This window comes from Pseudophryne corroboree, chromosome 5 (assembly GCF_028390025.1).
Source record: "Pseudophryne corroboree isolate aPseCor3 chromosome 5, aPseCor3.hap2, whole genome shotgun sequence".
Lineage (NCBI taxonomy): Eukaryota > Metazoa > Chordata > Amphibia > Anura > Myobatrachidae > Pseudophryne > Pseudophryne corroboree.
In genome coordinates this window covers 143,557,764-143,578,054 of record NC_086448.1, presented here as the reverse complement: position 1 = coordinate 143,578,054, position 20,291 = coordinate 143,557,764, and the positions used below count along the sequence as shown (strand labels likewise).

The window sequence follows — 20,291 nt, the reverse complement described above, 5'->3', positions numbered from 1 at the left end:
CCTGCAACAGAATGTGCAAGCTGAATTGTATTACACATCCAACTAGCAAAAGTCTGCTTAGAAGCAAGAGCACCCAGTTTGTTGGGTGCATACAGGATAACAGCAAGTCAGTTTTCCTGACTCCAGCCGTCCTGGAACCTATATTTTCAGGGCCCTGACCACATCTAGCAACTTGGAGTCCTCCAAGTCCCTAGTAGGCGCAAGACACCACAATAAGCTGGTTCCGGTGAAACACTGACACCACCTTAGGGAGAGAACTGGGGACGAGTCCGCAGCTCTGCCCTGTCCGAATGGACAAACAGATATGTGCTTTTTTGAGAAAAAAACCACCAATTTTACACTCGCCTGGTCCAGGCCAGGTCCAAGAGCATGTTCACTTTTCATGTGAGATGCTTCAAATCCACAGATTTGACTGGTTTTAAACCAATGTGTTTTGAGGAATCCCAGAACTACGTTGAGATCCCACAGTGCCACTGGAGGCACAAAAGGGGGTTGTATATGCAATACTCCCTTGACAAACTTCTGGACTTCAGGAACTGAAGCCAATTCTTTCTGGAAGAAAAATCGACAGGGCCGAAATTTGAACCTTAATGGACCCCAATTTGAGGCCCATAGACACCCCTGTTTGCAGGAAATGCAGGAATCGACCGAGTTGAAATTTCTTCGTGGGGCCTTCCTGGCCTCACACCACGCAACATATTTTCGCCACATGTGGTGATAATGTTGTGCGGTCACCTCCTTTCTGGCTTTGACCAGGGTAGGAATGACCTCTTCCTGAATGCCTTTTCCCTTAGGATCCGGCGTTCCACCGCCATGCCGTCAAACGCAGCTGCGGTAAGTCTTGGAACAGACATGGTACTTGCTGAAACAAGTCCCTTCTTAGCGGCAGAGGCCATAAGTCCTCTGTGAGCATCTCTTGAAGTTCCGGGTACCAAGTCCTTCTTGGCCAATCCGGAGCCATGAGTATAGTTCTTACTCCTCTACGTCTTATAATTCTCAGTACCTTAGGTATGAAAAGCAGAGGATGGAACACATACACCGACTGGTACACCCACGGTGTTACCAGAACGTCCACAGCTATTGCCTGAGGGTCTCTTAACCTGGCGCAATACCTGTCCCGTTTTTTGTTCAGACGGGACGCCATCATGTCCACCTTTGGTAATTCCCAACGGTTTACAATCATGTGGAAAACTTCCCCATGAAGTTCCCACTCTGCCGGGTGGAGGTCGTGCCTACTGAGGAAGTCTGCTTCCCAGTTTCCATTCCCGGAATGAAACACTGCTGACAGTGCTATCACATGATTTTCCGCCCAGCGAAAAGTCCTTGCAGTTTTTGCCACTGCCCTCCTGCTTCTTGTGCCGCCCTGTCTATTTACGTGGGCGACTGCCGTGATGTTTTATCCCACTGGATCAATACCGGCTGACCTTGAAGCAGAGGTCTTGCTAAGCGTAGAGCATTATAAATTTACCCTTAGCTATATTTATGTGGAGAAAAGTCTCCAGACTTGATCACACTCCCTGGAAATTTTTTCCTTGTGTGACTGCTCCCCAGCCTCTCGGGCTGGCCTCCGTGGTCACCAACATCCAAAACTGAATGCCGAATCTGCGGCCCTCTAGAAGATGAGCACTCTGTAACCACCACAGGAGAGACACCCTTGTCCTTGGATATAGGGTTATCCGCTGATGCATCTGAAGATGCGATCCGGACCATTTGTCCAGCAGATCCCACTGAAAAGTTCTTGCATGAAATCTGCCGACTGGAATTGCTTCGAAGGAAGTCACCATTTTTTTACCATGGCCCTTGTGCAATGATGCACTGATTTTAGGAGGTTCCTGACTATCTCGGATAACTCCCTGGCTTTCTCTTCCGGGAGAAACACCTTTTTCTGGACTGTGTCCAGAATCATCCCTAAGCACAGGAGACTTGTTGTCGGGATCAGCTGCGAATTTGGAATATTTAGAATCCACCCCTGCTGTTGTAACAGTATCCGAGATAGTGCTACTCCGACCTCCAACTGTTCCCTGGACTTTGCCCTTATCAGGAGATCGTCCAAGTAAGGGATAATTAAGACGCCTTTTCTTCGAAGAAGAACCATCATTTCGGCCATTACCTTGGTAAAGACCCGGGGTGCCGTGGACAATCCAAACGGCAGCGTCTGAAACTGATAGTGACAGTTCTGTACCACGAACCTGAGGTACCCTTAGTGATAAGGGCAAATTTGGGACATGGAGGTAAGCATCCCTGATGTCTCGGGACACCATATAGTCCCCTTCTTCCCGGTTCGTTATCACTGCTCTGAGTGACTCCATCTTGATTTGAACCTTTGTAAGTGTTCAAATTTTTTTAGATTTAGAATAGGTCTCACCTAGCCTTCTGGCTTCAGTACCACAATATAGTGTGGAATAATACCCCTTTTCTTGTTGTAGGAGGGGTAATTTAATTATCACCTGCTGGGAATACAGCTCGTGAATTGTTTCCCATACTGCCTCCTTGTCGGAGGGAGACCTTGGTAAAGCAGACTTCAGGAGCCTGCGCAGGGGAAACGTCTCGACATTCCAATCTGTACCCCTGGGATACTACTTGTAGGATCCAGGGGTCCTGTACGGTCTCAGCGTCCTGCTGAGAGCTTGTCAGAAGCGGTGGAACGCTTCTGTTCCTGGGAATGGGCTGCCTGCTGCAGTCTTCTTCCCTTTCCTCTATCCCTGGGCAGATATGACTCTTATAGGGACGAAAGGACTGAAGCTGAAAAGACGGTGTCTTTTTCTGCAGAGATGTGACTTAGGGTAAAAACGGTGGATTTTCCAGCAGTTGCCGTGGCCACCAGGTCCGATGGACCGACCCCAAATAACTCCTCTTCCTTTATACGGCAATACACCTTTGTGCCGTTTGGAATCTGCATCACCTGACCACTGTCGTGTCCATAAACATCTTCTGGCAGATATGGACATCGCACTTACTCTTGATGCCAGAGTGCAAATATCCCTCTGTGCATCTCGCATATATAGAAATGCATCCTTTAAATGCTCTATAGTCAATAAAATACTGTCCCTGTCAAGGGTATCAATATTTTTAGTCAGGGAATCCGACCAAGCCACCCCAGCTCTGCACATCCAGGCTGAGGCGATCGCTGGTCGCAGTATAACACCAGTATGTGTGTATATACTTTTTATGATATTTTCCAGCCTCCTGTCAGCTGGCTCCTTGAGGACGGCCCTATCTATAGACGGTACCGCCACTTGTTCTGATAAGCGTGTGAGCGCCTTATCCACCCTAAGGGGTGTTTCCCAACGCGCCCTAACTTCTGGCGGGAAAGGGTATACCGCCCATATTTTCTATCGGGGGGAACCCACGCATCATCACACACTTCATTTAATTTATCTGATTCAGGAAAAACTACGGTAGTTTTTTCACATCCCACATAATACCCTCTTTTGTGGTACTTGTAGTATCAGAAATATGTAACACCTCCTTCATTGCCCTTAACGTGTGGCCCTAATAAGGAATACGTTTGTTTATTCACCGTCGACACTGGATTCAGTGTCCCTGTCTGTGTCTGTGTCGACCGACTAAAGTAAACGGGCGTTTTAAAACCCCTGACGGTGTTTTTGAGACGTCTGGACCGGTACTAATTGTTTGTCGGCCGTCTCATGTCGTCAACCGACCTTGCCGCGTGTTGACATTATCACGTAATTCCCTAAATAAGCCATCCATTCCGGTGTCGACTCCCTAGAGAGTGACATCACCATTACAGGCAATTTCTCCGCCTCCTCACCAACATCGTCCTCATACATGTCGACACACACGTACCGACACACAGCACACACACAGGGAATGCTCTGATAGAGGACAGGACCTACTAGCCCTTTGGAGAGACAGAGGGAGAGTTTGCCAGCACACACCAAAAACGCTATAATTATATAGGGACAACCTTATATAAGTGTTTTCCCTTATAGCATCTTTTTTATATATTTCTAACGCCAAATTAGTGCCCCCCCTCTCTGTTTTAACCCTGTTTCTGTAGTGCAGTGCAGGGGAGAGCCTGGGAGCCTTCCCTCCAGCCTTTCTGTGAGGGAAAATGGCGCTGTGTGCTGAGGAGATAGGCCCCGCCCCTTTTTCGGCGGCCTCGTCTCCCGCTCTTAACGGATTCTGGCAGGGGTTAAATATCTCCATATAGCCCCCGGAGGCTATATGTGAGGTATTTTTAGCCAAAAATAGGTTTTCATTGCCTCCCTGGGCGCCCCCCTCCCAGCGCCCTGCACCCTCAGTGACTGCCGTGTGAAGTGTGCTGAGAGGAAATGGCGCACAGCTGCAGTGCTGTGCGCTACCTTAAGAAGACTGAGGAGTCTTCATGCCGCCGATTCTGGACCTTCTTCTTGTTTCAGCATCTGCAAGGGGGCCGGCGGCGAGGCTCCGGTGACCATCCAGGCTGTACCTGTGATCGTCCCTCTGGAGCTAATGTCCAGTAGCCAAAGAAGCCAATCCATCCTGCACGCAGGTGAGTTCACTTCTTCTCCCCTAAGTCCCTCGTTGCAGTGATCCTGTTGCCAGCAGGACTCACTGTAAAATAAAAAACCTAAGCTAAACTTTTCTAAGCAGCTCTTTAGGAGAGCCACCTAGATTGCACCCTTCTCGGCCGGGCACAAAAATCTAACTGAGGCTTGGAGGAGGGTCATAGGGGTAGGAGCCAGTGCACACCACCTGATCCTAAAGCTTTACTTTTTGTGCCCTGTCTCCTGCGGAGCCGCTATTCCCCATGGTCCTTTCAGGAACCCCAGCATCCACTAGGACGATAGAGAAAATATGTTTCCAGGACGGCTGGAGTCAGGAAAACTGACTCGCTATTTATCCTGTATGCACCCAACAAGCTGGGTGCTCCTGCTTCTAAGCAGACTGCTCGCTGGATCTGTAGCACGATTCAACTTGCACATTCTGCGGCTGGACTGCCGCATCCTAAATCTGTAAAAGCCCATTCCACGAGGAAAGTGGGCTCTTCTTGGGCGGCTACCCGAGGGGTCTCGGCTTTACAACTTTTCCGAGCTGCTACTTGGTCGGGTTCAAACATATTTGCAAAATTCTACAAGTTTGATACCCTGGCTGAGGAGGACCTTGAGTTTGTTCATTCGGTGCTGCAGAGTCATCCGCACTCTCCCGCCCGTTTAGGAGCTTTGGTATAATCCCCATGGTCCTTACGGAGTTCCCAGCATCCACTAGGACGTCAGAGAAAATAAGAATTTACTCACCGGTAATTCTATTTCTCGTAGTCCGTAGTGGATGCTGGGCGCCCATCCCAAGTGCGGCTTGTCTGCAATACTTGTATATAGTTATTGCATAACTAAAGAGTTATTGTTATGAGCCATCTGTACGTGAGGCTCAGTTGTTGTTCATACTGTTAACTGGATATAGTATCACGAGTTGTACGGTGTGATTGGTGTGGTTGGTATGAGTCTTACCCGGGATTCCAAATCCCTTCCTTATTGTGTCAGCTCTTCCGGGCACAGTTTCCTTAACTGAGGTCTGGAGGAGGGGCATAGAGGGAGGAGCCAGTGCACACCAGGTAGTCCTAATTCTTTCTTAGAGTGCCCAGTCTCCTTCGGAGCCCGCTATTCCCCATGGTCCTTACGGAGTTCCCAGCATCCACTACGGACTACGAGAAATAGAATTACCGGTGAGTAAATTCTTATTTTTTTATTGTATATGCATGTAATGTGTATGTAGTTGATGTTCCCACTGTGTTATCTCCAGAAGAGCTGAGGGACACAGACACTACAAGCCACAAGCAAAGTCGGGGGCGTGGCCTAATCACGGACCTGTGGCCACGCCCCCTTTAAGGGGAAAAACGATACAGCAATGAGCAATCACGATAGGCGACCTGGCAGAAGAGGCACATGACTGGAAAAACTCACGCTGCGTTCCCGATCCACAGCTGACGGGCGCTACAGTTACTGAAACTTCCGTGGACACACCAAGCAGCGCGGACCTGCAGAAGTTGCCGGCGGTCCTGCACCCTCAGTGCACATGCGCTGTGTGCCAGACACCGCCGTCCACACACATAGTTACGGCCCTGCCTGAATGACCCCCAATGTGCATTTTCTTAGCTACACAATCAGCAGGGTAACCTTATTTGGGATGGATTTATTACTTGAGCAAACTGCAGGTCATGTTTGTCTGCTAGTTTTTCAGTAAAACCTTAGAAACATAGAATTTGAAGGCAGGTAAGAACCATTTGGCCATCTAGTCTTCCCTACAAGAGTAATATTTATTGATATAGCCTATTGGTTAAACCTTGGGGTAGTCACATTAGTGTAATGCAGTGGTTAACAGCTGTGGTCATAAGTAATGGCAAATAGCAGGCAGTGTCGGACTGGGGCATGAAGGGCCCACCGGGGGAATGCAGTGATAGGGGCCCATACTTAACGGTGTGGCCAGCCTACAAAGGGTGTGTAGCCAGCCTCCACGGAGGCTTGAAATACACAATAGTCTAGTGCAGTGTAATGCAACATATCTGCCATGTGTAATACAAGTGCACAGTCTGGAACCTGATCCCTAGAGGAAGGAATGGGCACTCAGGCAGTGGGGCCTACCGGTGGTTTCCCTGGTACCCCTGTGGGCCAGTCCGACCCTGATAGCAGGTATCTGAGTGTCTCACTTCAGGAGCTGTGACACTCTTTCACAGTAAAATGGATGCAGTCTGCACATGGGCAGTAGTACATCAGGTAGGAGGCCGACCTCCCTGCAAACTCTGGGTCCTAGTGACCAGCATTTATAGGAGTATAGCTTTTGCAAAAATATTATGCTGTTTGTACTAGGGGCTTAACTAGATATTTTTGAGCCCCATAATAATAAGATTTTACTTACCGATAAATCTATTTCTCGTAGTCCGTAGTGGATGCTGGGGACTCCGTCAGGACCATGGGGATATAGCGGCTCCGCAGGAGACAGGGCACAATAATAAAAGCTTTAGGATCAGGTGGTGTGCACTGGCTCCTCCCCCTATGACCCTCCTCCAAGCCTCAGTTAGGATACTGTGCCCGGACGAGCGTGCATAATAAGGAAGGATATTGAATCCCGGGTAAGACTCATACCAGCCACACCAATCACACCGTACAACCTGTGATCTGAACCCAGTTAACAGTATGATAACAACGAAGGAGCCTCTGAAAAGATGGCTCACAACAAGAATAACCCGATTTTTGTAACAATAACTATGTACAAGTATTGCAGACAATCCGCACTTGGGATGGGCGCCCAGCATCCACTACGGACTACGAGAAATAGATTTATCGGTAAGTAAAATCTTATTTTCTCTGACGTCCTAGTGGATGCTGGGGACTCCGTCAGGACCATGGGGATTATACCAAAGCTCCCAAACGGGCGGGAGAGTGCGGATGACCCTGCAGCACCGAATGAGAGCACTCCATGTCCTCCTCAGCCAGGGTATCAAATTTGTAGAATTTAGCAAACGTGTTTTCCCCTGACCAAGTAACTGCTCGGCAAAGTTGTAAAGCCGAGACCCCTCGGGCAGTCGCCCAAGATGAGCCCCCTTCCTTTTGGAATGGGCTTTTACCGATTTTGGCTGTGGCAGGCCTGCCACAGAATGTGTAAACTGAATTGTATTACAAATCCAGCGAACAATCGTCTGCTTAGAAGCAGGAGCACCCATCTTGTTGGGTGCATACAGGCTAAACAGCGAGTCAGATTTTCTGACTCCAGCCTTCCTGGAAACATATTTTTCAGGGCCCTGACAACGTCAAGTAACTTGGAGTCCTCCAAGTCTCTAGTACCCGCAGGTACCACAATAGGTTGGTTCATGTGAAAAACAGAAAACACCTTAAGGAGAAATTGAGGACGAGTCCTCAATTCTGCCCTGTCAGAATGAAAAATTAAGTAAGGGCTTTATATATGATAAAGCCGCCAATTCTGACACACGCCTGGCTGAAGCCAGGGCTAATAGCATCGTCACCTTCCATGTGAGATATTTTAAGTCCACAGTGGTGAGTGGTTCAAACCACTGTGACTTTAGGAAACTCAAAACCACATTGAGATCCCAAGGTGCCACTGGGGCACAAAAGGAGGCTGTATATGCAGTACCCCTTTTACAAACATCTGAACGTTAGGCACTAAAGCCAGTTCTTTCTGGAAGAAATTCGACAGGGCCGAAATTTGAACCTTAATGGACCCTAATTTTAGGCCCATAGACAGTCCTGTTTTCAGGAAATGTAGGAAACAACCCAGTTGGAATTCCTCTGTAGGGGCCTTCTTGGCCCCACACCACGCAACATATCTTCGCCAAATGCGGTGAAAATGTTTTGCGGTTACATCCTTCCTGTCTTCGACCAGGGTAGGGATGACTTCATCTGGAATGCCCTTTCAGGATCCGGCGTTCAACCGCCATGCCGTCAAACGCGGCCGCGGTAAGTCTTGGAACAGACAAGGCCCCTGCTGGAGCAGGTCCTTTCTTAAAGGTAGAGGCCACGGGTCTTCCGTGAACATCTCTTGAAGTTTCGGGTACCAAGTCCTTCTTGGCCAATCCGGAACCACGAGTATCATTCTTACTCATCTCCCTCTTATGATTCTCAGTACTTTTTGTATGAGAGGCATAGGAGGGAACACATACTCTGACTGGTACATCCACAGTGTTACCAGAGCGTCCACCGCTATTGCCTGAGGGTCCCTTGACCTGGCGCAATATCTAGTATTTTGTTCAGGCGGGACGCCATCATGTCCACCTTTGGTTTTTCACAACGGTTTACAATCATGTGGAAGACTTCCCGATGAAGTCCCCACTCTCCCGGGTGGAGGTCATGCCTGCTGAGGAAGTCTGCTTCCCAGTTTTCCACTCCCGGAATGAACACTGCTGAGAGTGTTATCACATGATTTTTCGCCCAGCGAAGAATCCTTGCAGTTTCTGCCATTTCCCTCCTGCTTCTTGTGCCGCCCTGTCTGTTTACGTGGGCGACTGCCGTGATGTTGTCCCACTGGATCAATACCGGCTGACCTTGAAGCAGAGGTCTTGCTAAGCTTAGAGCATTGTAAATTGCCCTTAGCTCCAGTATATTTATGTGGAGAGAAGTCTCCAGACTCGATCACACTCTCTGGAAATTTTTTCCTTGTGTGACTGCTCCCCAGCCACTCAGGCTGGCATCCGTGGTCACCAGGACCCAGTCCTGAATGCCGAATCTGCGGCCCTTTCATAGATGAGCACTCTGCAGCCACCGCAGAAGAAACACCCTTGTCCTTGGAGACAGGGTTATCCGCTGATGCATCTGAAGATGCGATCCGGACCATTTTTCCAGCAGATCCCACGTAAAGGTTCTTGCGTGAAATCTACCGAATGGGATCGCTTTGTAAGAAACCACCATTTTTCACAGGATCCTTGTGCAATGATGCACTGATACTTTTCCTGGTTTTAGGAGGTTCCTGACTAGCTCGGATAACTCCCTGGCTTTCTTCTCCGGGAGAAAACATCCTTTTCTGGACTGTGTCCAGAATCATCCCTAGGAACAGTAGACGTGTCGTCGGAAAAAACTGCGATTTTGGAATATTTAGAATCCACTCGTGCTGTCGTAGAACTACTTAAGATAGTGCTACTCCGACCTCCAACTGTTCTCTGGACCTTGCCCTTATCAGGAAAGCGTCCATATTTCTTTTAAGAAGAATCATCATTTCGGCCATTACCTTGGTAAAGACCCGGGGTGCCGTGGACAATCCAAACGGCAGCGTCTGAACTGATAGTGACAGTTCTGTACCACGAACCTGAGGTACCCTTGGTGAGAAGGGCAAATTTGGACATGTAGGTAAGCGTCCCTGATATCCAGTGACACCATATCGTCCCCTTCTTCCTGGTTCGCTATCACTGCTCTGAGTGACTCCATCTTGATTTGAACGCTTGTATGTAAGTGTTCAAATATTTCAGATCTCACCTAGCCGTCTGGCTTCAGTACCACAATATAGTGTGGAATAATACCCCTTCCCTTGTTGTAGAAGGGGTACTTTGATTATCACCTGCTGGGAATACAGCCTGTGAATTGTTCCCAATACTGCCTCCCTGTCGGAGGGAGACGTTGGTAAAGCAGACTTCAGGAACTTGTGAGGGGGAGACGTCTCGAATTTCCAATGTACACCTGGGATACTACGTGTAGGATCCAGGAGTCCACTTGTGAGTGAGCCCACTGCGTGCTGAAACTCTTGAGATGACCCCCTACCGCACCTGAGTCCGCTTGTACGGCCCCAGCGTCATGCTGCGGACTTGGCAGAAGCTGTGGAGGGCTTCTGTTCCTGGGAATGGGCTGCCTGCTGCAGTCTTCTTCCCTTTCCTCTACCCCTGGGCAGATATGACTGGCCCTTTTGCCCGCCTGCCCTTATGGGGACGAAAGGACTGAGACTGAAAAGACTGTGTCCTTTTCTGCTGAGATGTGACTTGGGGTAACAAAAGGTGGATTTTTCAGCTGTTGCCATGGCCACCAGGTCCGATGGACCGCCCCTTTATACGGCAATACTTCCATGTGCCGTCTGGAATCTGCATCACCTGACCACTGTCGTCTGGCAGATATGGACATCACATTTACTCTTGATGCCAGAATGCAAATATCCCTCTGCGCATCTCGCATATATAGAAATGTATCCTTAAAATACTCTATAGTCAATAAAATCTTGTCCCTGTCAAGGGTATCAATATTTTCAGTCAGGAAATCCGACCAAGCCCCCTCAGCGCTGCACATCCAGGCTGAGGCGATTGCTGGTCGTAGTATAACACCAGTATATGTGTATATACTTTTAGGATATTTTTCAGCTTCCTATCAGCTGGCTCCTTGAGGGCTGCCGTATCTGGAGACGGTAACGCCACTTGTTTTTATAAGCGTGTGAGCGCCTTATTCACCCTAAGGTGTGTTTCCCAACTCGCCCTAACTTCTGGCGGGAAAGGGTATACCGCCAATAATTTTCTATCGGAGGAAACCCACGTATCATCACACACTTCATTTAATTTATCTGATTCAGGAAAAACTACAAGTAGTTTATTCACACCCTACATAATACCCTTATTTGTGGTACTTGTAGTATCAGAAATATGTAACACCTCCTTCATTGCCCTTAACATGAAACGTGTGGCCCTAAAGGAAAATACGTTTGTTTCTTCACCGTCGACACTGGAGTCAGTGTCCGTGTCTGTGTCGACCGACTGAGGTAAATGGGCGTTTTTACAAGCCCCTAACGGTGTCTGAGACGCCTGGACAGGTACTAATTTGTTTGCCGGCCGTCTCATGTCGTCAACCGACCTTGCAGCGTGTTGACATTATCACGTAATTCCTAAATAAGCCATCCATTCCAGTGTCGACTCCCTAGAGAGTGACATCACCAATACAGGCAATTTGCTCCGCCTCCTCACCAACATCGTCCTCCTACATGTCGACACACACGTACCGACACACAGCACACACACAGGGAATGCTCTGACAGAGGACAGGACCCCACTAGCCCTTTGGGGAGACAGAGGGAGAGTTTGCCAGCACACACCAAAAACGCTATAATTATACAGGGACAACCCCTTATACAAGTGTTTTCCCTTATAGCATTTTTATATATGTAATCATATCGCCAAATAAGTGCCCCCCCTCTCTGTTTTAACCCTGTTTCTGTAGTGCAGTGCAGGGGAGAACCTGGGAGCCTTCCTCACAGCAGAGCTGAGCAGGAAAATGGCGCCGTGTGCTGAGGAGAATAGGCCCCGCCCCCTTTTCGGCGGGCTCTTCTCCCGGAGTTTGTGAGATCTGGCAGGGGTTAAATACATCCATATAGCCTCAAGGGCTATATGTGATGTATTTTAGCCATAAAAAGGTATTATACATTGCTGCCCAGGGCGCCCCCCCCAGCGCCCTGCACCCTCAGTGACAGTTGGTGACTGTTGGTGAAGTGTGCTGACAACAATGGCGCACAGCTGCAGTGCTGTGCGCTACCTTATGAAGACTGAAAGTCTTCTGCCGCCTGTTTCTGGACCTCTGGACCTCTTCAACTTCGGCATCTGCAAGGGGGGTCGGCGGCACGGCTCCGGGACGAACCCCAGGGTGAGACCTGTGTTCCGACTCCCTCTGGAGCTAATGGTGTCCAGTAGCCTAAGAAGCAAATCCATCCTGCACGCAGGTGAGTTTTCTTCTCTCCCCTAAGTCCCTCGTAGCAGTGAGCCTGTTGCCAGCAGGACTCACTGAAAATAAAAAACCTAACTTAAACTTTTATTCTAAGCAGCTCAGGAGAGCCACCTAGATTGCACCCTTCTCGTCGGGCACAAAAATCTAACTGAGGCTTGGAGGAGGGTCATAGGGGGAGGAGCCAGTGCACACCACCTGATCCTAAAGCTTTTATTATTGTGCCCTGTCTCCTGCGGAGCCGCTATATCCCCATGGTCCTGACGGAGTCCCCAGCATCCACTAGGACGTCAGAGAAATAGGCTTTAAGGGCCCCCCCATGTTCCACCTAAAAAATTACATAACATATGGGTGCTTTGACAGAGAAGAAATGTCCCAGTCAGCGTTGGGTCCTATAGCAGCTGTGTTCCATACAACTATTATTGATTAACCTGATCCTGTTGATACAGATTATTTTGTGTTTGTTTTAAAAAGGGCTGTCACCACATTGTGGTATTTCAACTATTAACAAGCTGCCAACTCCCGACAATCATTAAGGACACTTGTCAAGTGCTCTTTCCAGCAGCAACAAATGGGTAAGAGAGGGAGCGCCAATGATCTAGCCTCTCCAAGGGTTTAGGAGTGCAATCCTGACCCCTCTGCTCTTGATTGCAGCACAGAACAAAGAAACATCGGGGGTCATTCCGAGTTGATCGCTAGCTGCCATTGTTCGCAGCGCAGCGATCAGGCTAAAAAATGGCATTTCTGTGCATGTGTATGCCCCGCAATACGCACGCGCGACGTACGGTACAAAGCCCGTTATGGCTGTGCACAGGTTCTAGCGAAGTTTTCAGTCACACTGATGGCCGCAAGAAGATTGACAGGAAGGGGGCGTTTCTGGGTGTCAACTGACCGTTTTCAGGGAGGTTTTGCAAAAACGCAGGCGTGTCTGAAAAAACGCAGACGTGGCTGGCCGTTCGCTGGGCGGGTGTATGACGTCAAATCCGGACACGAATAGGCTGAAGTGATCGCAAGCGCTGAGTAGGTTCAGAGCTACTCAGAAACTGCACAAACTGTTTTTGCAGAGCTCGGCTGCACATGCGTTCGCACTTCTGCTAAGCTAAAATACACTCCCCAGTGGGCGGCGGCATAGCGTTTGCATAGCTACTAAAACTAGCCAGCGAGCAACTCGGAATGACCCCCATAGTCCACGAAGGGATGTAGCCAAACCCCCGTCATGCTCGGGTCTGTCTGTCATCTTAGCAGCCTGCTCACTACTGAGTTCTTTGGTCTGAATTGTGCATGTGCAGCAGTAATAAGCTATTGTTACTTAGGTACATACTGCCAGTCTGTGTAAATCAAGGTCAGACCTAGAACTCATTGCTAGGTGATTGTTTAGCATGCCTGAGACTAACAGCTGATCTTTCCTACTGTTATAGTCTATTTGTATACCACTTTTGATTTATATTCCCTGCTACATTCTCTGCTTGCCCCCAATACTGGCTGCCTTGTTTGGGAACCAGATCACTGCTATGGAAACTGAACAGTGTCTTGCCTGCCATTTCTGAGACTGCATTGTACGCCAGTGGTGTTCAGTGAGGTCAGTGGCTGGTGAGGCACTGCAATCAAAATGTCCTTTGATTACCGACGATGACTCCTATCACCGTCGACTCAATCCCCGTTACTGCCGCTGCCCCTACCAACACTTCAACAGAAATAATCTGTAATCTATGTGATCATAGTAGTAGTAGGTACTGGTTAGGGGTAGTAGTAAGGACAAATATTATATCAGCGGGATGTAGTTGGCATCCCAACATATGGATGCCGGCCATCAGGAGACCAGCACCAGAATCCTGACACCTGTCAGAATGCCGGAGCCGGAATCCTGAACGGAAGTATGCCGAGGAGGGTTAGGCTGTTGAGGGGAAGGGTTAGGGTTAGGCTTCGGAGGAGGGGGAGTGTTAGGCTGTGGGTAGGGAGGGTTAGAGTCAGGCTGTGGGGAGGGAAGGTTATTATTAGGGTTAGGCTGCGGGGAGGGAGGTTTAGGATTAGGCTGTGGGAGGGGAGGGTTAGGATTTGGGTTAGGCTGTGTGAGGGGAGGATAGGATTAGGCTGTGGGAGGGGAGGTTTAGGATTAGGCTGTGGGAGGGGAGGTTTAGGATTAGGCTGTGGGACGGGAAGGTTAGGGTTAGGCTGCGGAAGGCTAGGGTTAGGCTGCAGGAGGGGAGGGTTAGGGTGCGGGGAGGGAGGGTTAGAGTTAGGCTGCGGGAGGGGAGGGGAGGGCTGCGGGAGGTTAGGGTCAGGCTGTGGGAGGTTAGGGTCAGGCTGCGGGAGGGGAAGGTTAGGGTCAGGCTGCGGGAGGGGAGCGTTAGGCTGTGGGAGATTAGGGTCAAGGTGTGGGAGGTTAGGGTCAGGCTGCGGGAGGTTAGGGTCAGACTGCAGGAGGTTAGGCTGCGGAAAGGGGAGGTTACGGTCAGGCTATGGGAGGGCGTGGTTAGGGTCAGGCTGCGGGGGTGGGAGGTTAGGGTCAGGCTGCAGAAAGGGAGGGTTAGGGTTAGGCCTTCTTGGAAAGTGGGGTTAAACTGTGTGTGTGGGGGGTATTAGGGTTACACTATATTCCCTTCTGGATGCTGCTATCTTCAGCCTGAAGTCCTGGTACTTTAGCTCACTCTCTCGTGGCTGGCTATCAGCTGCTTAGGTAAGCCCACTCTGCACAACACATCCTCTCTCACATGCAGCCTAAGCTCCAGCTATGGAGCCTTCGCAGCCGGCTAACTGTAAAGTCTCCTCACCCATTCCGGTCTTCTTTAATGCTGCTCGGGGCTCTGCCTCCGGAAACCCTGCAGCGGTAGCTTGTTAGCTAAGTACCGCATGGCAGGCCCCGGCGCTGAAACCCACCCAGCAGGTCGGATGCCGGGGACACAACCAGCGAGACCTGCTATGAGTAACGAGCAGGCGCCACTGTTCACACTGCCCGTGCCGCTGCCTGTCAGTTTACCAAGCGTAGCTGCAGTAATGGTGGACCCAGCAGCAGGGTCGCAGAGCAGGAAGAGCGCCTCTCCTGGCCGGCGCCTCCCTGCAATGCATACCCATGCTGAGAGGGCCTCCACAGCAGCCCTGCTCTCCCGGCATATGATGCGCCCATCGCGGCTGTAAATTCCAGTGCAGCTAGGGGTGTGCATTATCAACCGCAGGTATAAGCTTGGGGAGCGGGGGGGTGTCTAATACTGGCATCAGCCAGCCACTGCCCAATCACACCAGCCATAGTGACAGGGGCGTGCTTTCATATTGCCTGAAAGCACGCCCCTTTCACAGAGGCACTGCTATTAGGTGCCGCTTATAGGCCTTTTTTCAATGGGCTTTTACTGCCCAATGTTTGGCCCCGCCCCCCATTTCCGGCCCTTCCTTATTGACAGCCGGAGGCACCGACAGCGGTGCCTCCAAACACATTGAAAGCTTTTTTTTTTACATGCTATATATGATTTAAATGATATAAAGGCAAAAGCAGATACTTATGACACAGAATCTGCCTCCCCTGACTGCAGGTCCCTGTTGTACGTCTGTGTACGAGACATCAGGAACTGCCCCTTGACTCTGCTTTGTGCTCGACCCTTTTGCTACTGCAGCTATTTGCTCATACCTGTACTGGGGTTTGGAACTGCTTTGACTTCCTCTATTGCCTGCTCTACTATCTGTACTGTCAGCATTAATATTATAGCACACTAGCACCACGACATCTTGGTTGGCTGGGTTGCCTTCTTTTCGCTACCATATCAGCTGCTGCTATCAGTGCCCTCCTCTGAAGCACTAACTAGACTTTCTACCTTATCAAAGTGACATCACATCTCTACTAAAAACTGTACCAAAACTCAGTGCTATTCACTGTCAGTTACTGATGTTATCTGATCCTACGATGAGAGACTTTGCCTTGTTCCTGGCCTTCCTGTTTAATTTCTCCTGGTTTATAACTTGATTTTCTAGGATTCTAGCATCGACATTGAGAGCGATGTCAATATTCCGTCTCCGATTTTCTTGCTGCAGGTCAGAATTCCAGCACTGGGATTTCAACTGCCGTCATCCCGATCGCCAGTATGCTAACACTGCATCCCTTCATTTCTGCTGCAGTGCTGGACTGTCTGATTATTATTCTGACTCATCCCTACACACGTTAAATCAGGTGGTATTTGATATGCCGGCAGTTGGGATCCCGGCGCTGAGTATACCAGCGCAGAAATCCCGACAGCCGGCATACCGACATCTATTCTCTATCGGGGGGTCCACGACTTCCCTGGAGGGAGAATAAATAGCGTGGCGAGAGCAGTGTGGCGATTGCAGCGAGCCCACAAGGGGCTCTTTTGTGCTCGCCATGCTGCCGGTATGCCAATGGTCGGGATCCCGGCGCTGGTATGCTGGGTGCCAGGATCCCGACCGCCAGCATAGCATGCTACACCCGTTAAATCCCTGGACTCCTGCACTATTTGTTATTTTACTCTTGGCTTGTGACTTGGCTCTTTCTCAGCTGACCTTTTCTATGCAGTTGGTAACATGTTGGTGGTAGTATACAGGCATCTGGATACTTTATGAAATCAAATACAGTTGTCCTGCTGTATTATGAAAGTGTCCATTTGTTACATATTGACTTACAATTTGAATTGGACCAACAGTCTTCAGTTTTTCTTTCTGTTGCTTTTTGTCATTTTGTTCCCTAGAAAAAGCATTGCATGACTCAGTAAACAACCACGTGCAACGACATTTCCAGTATATTCTCTTACATTTCCAGTAATAAGTGATAACAGAGCATAGACTGTGATATAAGATTCAGGGCAGTAGAAAGCTTGGCCGGGCCCAGGTACTTTTCAGGGGCATGGCCTAATTGCAGGAGGCGTGGTCATGCATTCTTAGATTAAAATACAGAAAAAATAGTACTTTAAGTATGTCCCTGGTCACACTGCAGCCCAGCACACAGCAGCTTGTGCTGGGTTGAGGAGAAGAACTGCAGCTGCTACTGACAGGTAATGGGGAGGGGGACCAGGGTCCCCGCTGGGCCCCTCCACTAGTCCAGGGCCCGGGTAATTAGTACATGCTCTCCCACCTCTTGGCGCCACTGATCAGATTGCTAATAATTCTGCATGCTGCTGCTGTTAATCTAATTGCCTGATGACTACATGTGTGTCGTCAATGGCCCTCTGCACTGACGGAACCAAATATAGGGCCTATTTCAGAACTGATTGCAACAGCACAATCTTTTTCTCATGGGCAAAACCATGTGCACTACAGGGGGAAGAGGGGAGGCAGATATAACATGTATAGAGAGAGTTAGATTTGGGTAGGTTATTTTGTTTCTGTGCAGAGTAAATTCTGGCTGCTTTAAGTTGCAGGGATATTTAGGAAAATAAGATTTTACTTACCGATAAATCTATTTCTCGTAGTCCGTAGTGGATGCTGGGGACTCCGTCAGGACCATGGGGAATAGCGGGCTCCGCAGGAGACAGGGCACATCTAAAAAGCTCTTTAGGTCACATGGTGTGTACTGGCTCCTCCCCCTATGACCCTCCTCCAGGCTTCAGTTAGGTACTGTGCCCGGACGAGCGTACACAATAAGGAAGGATCTTGAATCCCGGGTAAGACTCATACCAGCCACACCAATCACACCGTACAACTTGTGATCTGAACCCAGTTAACAGTATGATAACAAAACGAAGTAGCCTCTAAAAGATGGCTCACAACAATAGTAATAACCCGATTTTTTTGTAACAATAACTATGTACAACATTGCAGACAATCCGCACTTGGGATGGGCGCCCAGCATCCACTACGGACTACGAGAAATAGATTTATCGGTAAGTAAAATCTTATTTTCTCTAACGTCCTAGTGGATGCTGGGGACTCCGTCAGGACCATGGGGATTATACCAAAGCTCCCAAACGGGCGGGAGAGTGCGGATGACTCTGCAGCACCGAATGAGAGAACTCCAGGTCCTCTTTAGCCAGAGTATCAAATTTGTAAAATTTTACAAACGTGTTCTCCCCTGACCACGTAACTGCTCGACAAAGTTATAATGCCGAGACTCCTCGGGCAGCCGCCCAGGATGAATGCCACCTTCCTTGTGGAATGGGCATCTACATATTTCGACTGTGACAGGCCTGCCACAGAATGTGCAAGCTGAATTGTACTACAAATCCAGCGTGCAATAGACTGCTTAGAAGCAGACGCACCCAGCTTGTTGGGTGCATACAATATAAACAGCAAGTCAGACTTTCTGACACCAGCCGTCCTAACTATATATATATATATATATATTTTAGGGCCCTGACAACGTCTAGTAATTTGGAGTCCTCCAAGTCCCTAGTAGCCGCAGGCACCACAATAGGTTGTTTCAGGTGAAAACGCTGACACCCCTTTAGGAAGAAACTGGAGACGAGACCCAGTTCTGCCCTGTTCAAATGGAAAAATTTTTAATATGGGCTTTTGTAAGACAAAGCCGCCCATTCTGACAATCGCCTGGCCGAGGCCAGGGCTAACAACATGGTCACTTTCCATGTGAGATATTGGTCAACAGCATGGTCACTTTCCATGTGAGATATTTCAAATCCACAGATTTGAGCGGTTCAAACCAATATGAATATAAGGAATCCCAACACTATGTTGAGATTTCACGGTGCCCCTAGAGGCACAAAAGAGCTGTATATGCAATACACCCTTTACAATCTGGACTTCAGGAACTGAAGTCAATTCTTTCTGGAAGAAAATCTACAGGGCCGAAATTTAAATCTTAATGAAACCCAATTTGAGGCTCAAAACACTCCTGTTTTCAGGAAGTGTAGAAATCGACCTAGTTGAATTTCCTTCGTGGAGCCTTCCTGGCCTCACCCACGCAACATATTTTCACCACATGTGGTGATGACGTTGTGCGGTCACCTCCTTCCTGGCTTTAACCAAGGTAGGTATGACCTCTTATGGAATGCCTTTTCCCTTCAGGATCCGGCATTCAACCGCCATGCCGTCACACGCAGCCGCGGTAAATCTTGGAATAGACATGGTACTTGCTGAAGCAAGTCCCTTCTTAGCTCCCCAGGCCCTTAGTCCTCTGTGAGCATCTCTTGAAGTTCCGGGTACCAAGTCCCTCTTGGCCAATCCGGAGCCACTAGTATAGTTCATACTCCTCTATGTCTTATAATTCTCAATACCTTGGTTATGAGAAACAGAGGAGGGAACACATACACTGACTGGTACACCCACGGTGTTACCAGAACATCCACAGCTATCGCCTGAAGGTCTCAAGACCTGGCGGAATACCTGCCCCGTTTTTTGTTCGGGCGGGACGCCATCATGTCCACCTTTGGTCTTTGCCAACGGTCCACAATCATGCTGAAAAAACTTCCCTATGAAGTTTCCACTCTCCCGGGTGGAGGTCATGCCTGCTGAGGAAGTCTGCTTCCCAGTCGTCCACTCCCGGAAAGAACACTGCTGACAGTGCTATCACATGATTTTCCGCCTAGCGAAAAATCCTTGCAGTTTTGACACTGCCCTCCTGCTTCTTGTGCCGCCCTTTCTGTTTACGTGGGCGACTGCCGTGACGTTATCCCACTGGATCAATACCGGCTGACCTTGAAGCAGAGGTCTTGCTAAGTTTGGAGCACTATATATTTGCTCTAAGCTTATTTATGCGGAGAGAATTCTCCAGACTTAATCACACTTCCCTGGAAATTTTTTTCCCTGTGTGACTGTTCCCCAGCCTCTCAGGCTGGCCTCCGTGGTCACCGGCATCCAATCCTGAATGCCGAATCTGCGGCCCTCTAGAAGATGAGCACTCTGTAATCACCACAGGAGAGACACCCTTGTCCTTGGATATAGGGTTATCCGCTGATGCATCTGAGGATGCGATCCGGACCATTTGTCCAGCAGATCCCATTGAAGAATTCTTGCGGGAAATCTGCCGAATGGAATTGCTTCGTAATAAGCCACCATTTTTACCAGGACTCTTGTGCAATGATGTACTGACACTTTTCCTGGTTTTAGGAGGATCCCGATTATCTCGGATAACTCCCTGGCTTTCTCCACTGGGAGAAACACGTTTTTCTGGACTGTGTCCAGAATCATCCCTAGGAACAGTAGACGTGTCGTCGGAAAAAGCTGCGATTTTGGAATATTTAGAATCCACTCGTGCTGTCGTAGCAC

The 20,291-nt window shown here is 49.1% G+C and overlaps 1 protein-coding gene across 5 annotated transcripts in view; it reads right to left on the bottom strand.

The window, feature by feature from the left end:
• LOC134927391 (ATP-binding cassette sub-family B member 5-like) overlaps positions 1-20,291 on the bottom strand; it is a 250,582-nt gene that overhangs the window by 163,105 nt on the left and 67,186 nt on the right. For all 5 annotated transcript variants that reach the window (XM_063921770.1, XM_063921765.1, XM_063921768.1 and 2 more), the window contains one exon: positions 16,758-16,818. In XM_063921770.1, coding sequence (XP_063777840.1) covers positions 16,758-16,818 — 61 coding nt within the window. The remainder of the gene's footprint in view (positions 1-16,757; positions 16,819-20,291) is intronic.